This window comes from Morone saxatilis, unplaced genomic scaffold (assembly GCF_004916995.1).
Source record: "Morone saxatilis isolate NCDOM2014 unplaced genomic scaffold, NCSU_SB_2.0 Contig10, whole genome shotgun sequence".
In the NCBI taxonomy this organism is placed as follows: domain Eukaryota; kingdom Metazoa; phylum Chordata; class Actinopteri; family Moronidae; genus Morone; species Morone saxatilis.
The window spans coordinates 422,251-426,139 of NW_023339652.1; the positions used below are offsets into that span (position 1 = coordinate 422,251).

Consider the following 3,889-nt stretch of genomic DNA (forward strand, 5'->3'; position numbering starts at 1 on the left):
ATATGCATAGGACTGAATACCTAACTCAACAATCTGCGCAATCTCGACCCAGCAGACATCACTAAACAGGCAGAGCGTCTTCTTCACCAATACTAGCGAACGTATGTGTTACAGAGAACGTCAGGTCTTCCAACTGAATAACATGTCACGCGCTATCACTTTGAACACCCGCAACACCCCCCACGGCCCAGAGACAGAAAACGCCTTCCTTAGTTGCTGGCAGTCGTGACAAGAATGTATACAAACACATACCATGCTACTGCTCGGCAGCCTATCACCATACAGGCCTGCTACATTGGGAAACCTACCCACTCAGCCTAGGTAAGAACAGAACGTAACATCAGCGGGAACCACCATGCACCGGCCGTTGACGTACCATGAGCTTATACCCGCACCAAGACTGCAGCTAGACCAACCACGTCGAACAGTGCTCTCACATGCGGCTGTCGAGGAAAATAACCCTATAGCATAGCTGCGGGAAGCAGTTCATATGAGAGAAGAAACATACCTGCAGAGAGGCACAGAGCTCATATCACAACAGGGCGCAAAAAATATGAGGTCCAGTGATAATAACGTGGTGTGACGGTAAGACCTTCCTGACCGCCACACACGATTAGCGCATCCGGCTCACATCAGACGAGTTACAAATAATGAATGCAAACAAAACAAAAAAAAAAACCATACAAATCCGCGTCCATCGAAGATCGCGATCCGATCATGAAAGCATTGTGTACACGATTGAGGCGAGAGAAGCAACAGCCTCTACACTACATTCAGCAATCAGAGTGATAAATTAAAAAAAACAATTTTAGACAGTTCGCAGCAACTATTGCGTTCATACATCCTCACACAGGTCCTGAGAATTAAACATATACTGTCGATTGTCGAACAAATACCAAACCAACCCTCGGTCGAACTATAAGGTCTTTCAGCTGATGTCAGTATCATGATGAAAACCAACACTAGGACGGACTCACCACCGGGTAAGCAACCAAGAGCTACAGATGTGTACAGATCAGGAGTAGAACAGAGGGGTTAAGGCGTTCCTCAATATAAAAAAAAGTCACTGTGGGAACTATCTACTCAGGACAATCAGTGAAAAATCGATACTCCGTCATCAGTCAACACAGATACCTCCTGTGATCGACGTGGATGAAATTAATAAGAATTATCTCCAGATAGACAACATTCTTAATGAAAGGTTTGATGTTTTGCCTTTTAACAGGGTATAGTTGAGGATGAAGTATTCCAGATATCGATTCCTCCGGTCCGACCAAAAACACTTAATTTTCTTCAATTCTTAAAATGGTTATGGTATTTGATATACTCACTATTGAATTTATCTATCAATGACAGTGCATTACAGTCCCTCATAGAGATAGATCTATATATCACTACCCATTCGCTTGGACAAATAATATACACTGCACGTAGATATAGAACGTATATCCCAATGATATCCACTCAACATTATCATCCATATGCATCAAAATTCGATAGAATACAACCTCATATCCAACTGGCACATCATGTATAATGATTCTATACATATGCGATCGAAAAATAACTAGCCATTAATTGTGCTCCTACGATAGGATCAGTGCATAATAGAATTCAAAAACTTATATAATCTTCCACATGCTACATAAACTCTCTCTCAACAATTAACCTAAACATCCTCCGACTCCAAAAAGTAACCAAAAAAAAAAAAAAAAACTAACATCACTCAACCCCAACAACTCTCTCCTCAAACAACACTACTACACCAACACCATGCACTCAACCCACCACACCCACTAAAACCACCACCACAACATCTACTCCTCCCAACTCCCCCAAACACACACAAACTCACCACGGGGATGAGCATCCGCGAGGGACCTTTCTGGATTCTTTAAGGTTATGAAAAAACAAGACACACACGTAGATGACCTCATCTAGACTATAGCTTCATGAATACCTCCTGCACTCCGCCCCACAGACCCCAGCAGAACCTACACGGATCCTACGGACTCCTACACATTGCAACCATACAACTCTGTGACGTCTCTCCACACTTCGCACAACCCACTATGAATCCACAGGATTCCTCACAACGCGCACTCTAACACCGACATACCCCCACTTAACCTTCCCCGCCCCCTACACCACGCAACCTCTACAGAATCCCATCAGTGATCCCTATAGAACCCCACAGGATCCTACAGGACTCTACAGAACCATACAATGACCCTACAGAACCCCACAGGACCCTACAGGACGGATTGAGAACCACAGATCTTAAACAACTGAGTACTTTTTGTTCAGATTTAAATGAACTGATAATACTAATACTACTACTACTACTAATAATAATAATAATCATAATTAGAATAATAAATATAATAATAATAATAATACTGGAGATTGAGTCTTTAACTTTTATTTACTGTAACTTTTTCTGAACAAGCTGTTTCCTTTCTGGAAGCAAGCAGATGAAATAAAGTAATAATGGTTCTTTTACCTTGAGCTCCTTGCTGGGTTTGTTGGGTTTGCAGAGGACCTGGTAGTAGTCGACCACTCCCTCCTCGGTCCACAGCAGAGTGACGGACGAGTGCGTGGCGTTGATGGCGAACAGGGACCTCGGAGGAGCCGGCTCTGCAGCCAACAGACGCAAACGAAAACTTCAATCTGACCGAATGTGACAGCAAGTGATGTGAACCAAGTCGAAGTGGAGCCGAGAGCCAGTGCAGCGTCTGACAGCGAGGCTACAAACTCTCACAGCTTAAAGAGGAAGTCCCAAAACTCAAGTTTCATTTTCACTTTCAGGATGGAAACGCACTTAGACTGAAGCTGTAAACTCTCATTATTATTAATATTAATGCTCATTATTATTAATATTAATGCTCATTATTATTTGCACACAGTACAAACCTTATCTGGAGATATGGAGGACAAAAGCTGCCAAACTGACTTCAATAATTAAATTACTTATAATTACTTATAATATAAAGAAATAAACCAGTGTCAATAATCATATAAATGTGCCGGTTTATTTAAAGATAAATAAATATGCACAAAAAATAGAAAAAATAATAATTGTGTGTTACTGTGTGTGTGTGTTACTGTCTGTGTTACTGTCTGTGTGTGTGTTACTGTCTGTGTTACTGTCTGTGTTACTGTGTGTGTGCTACTGTGTGTATATGTGTGTGTGCACTGACCCAGTTTGATGATGTTTGGCGTGGAGGTGTTGCGGCTGCGTTCGGTGCAGGCCGTCACTGTCAGGTTGTAGATGTCTCCTGGAGGCAGAGGTAGGCTCGCTCGCATCACGTTACGGGTCACCTGATTTATTGTTTATAGATGAAACAAAAAGCAACATGTTATAAATACAATCATTATTTATTATTAGTTATTAGTGTTCATTCTGTATGCAGGGTTACAGGTTTTATCTGCTACAAAGTGAAGCTGTTGTGTTCCTGAGAGTGTTGGTTCCATCAGTCCAGTTAAACCTCAAACAGAACCTCCGACCCTCAGACTGATGATTATGTGAGCAGGTCTGAGTCTGCCGGCACAATAATTGGCCTCATGGAGCAGAAGACGAGCTGGACTCGCTGCAGCAGAGACAGCAGGTCATCCCTCTGCTGCTAATTGGATCGTCGAATGGACCCAGAGGAGATAATCAATAGCAGCTCGTCCTGACCCCGAAATAACAAGCTGCTGCTGCAGAATGTGAGCAGCTAACGGTCGCTAACACACAGCGGAAACCTGAACCGAACAACAGTTCACCGAGAAGTGCAGTCATTATCGGGCTGCTAGGAACATGTCTGTGTGTCCGCTGAACAACCAACAGTTAGCCACAGTTAGCAACAGTTAGCCACAGTTAGCCACAGTTAGCCACAGTTAGCAACAG

At 42.9% G+C, this 3,889-nt stretch overlaps 1 protein-coding gene across 1 annotated transcript in view; it reads right to left on the reverse strand.

Annotated features, from left to right (window-relative positions):
• Positions 1 to 3,889, reverse strand: part of ptpro (protein tyrosine phosphatase receptor type O) — a gene marked incomplete in the record, with an annotated part of 28,636 nt that overhangs the window by 15,520 nt on the left and 9,227 nt on the right. Inside the window, 2 exon segments of the mRNA XM_035679480.1 lie at positions 2,504 to 2,637; positions 3,201 to 3,321. Of these exon segments, the coding sequence (XP_035535373.1) occupies positions 2,504 to 2,637; positions 3,201 to 3,321 (255 nt within the window).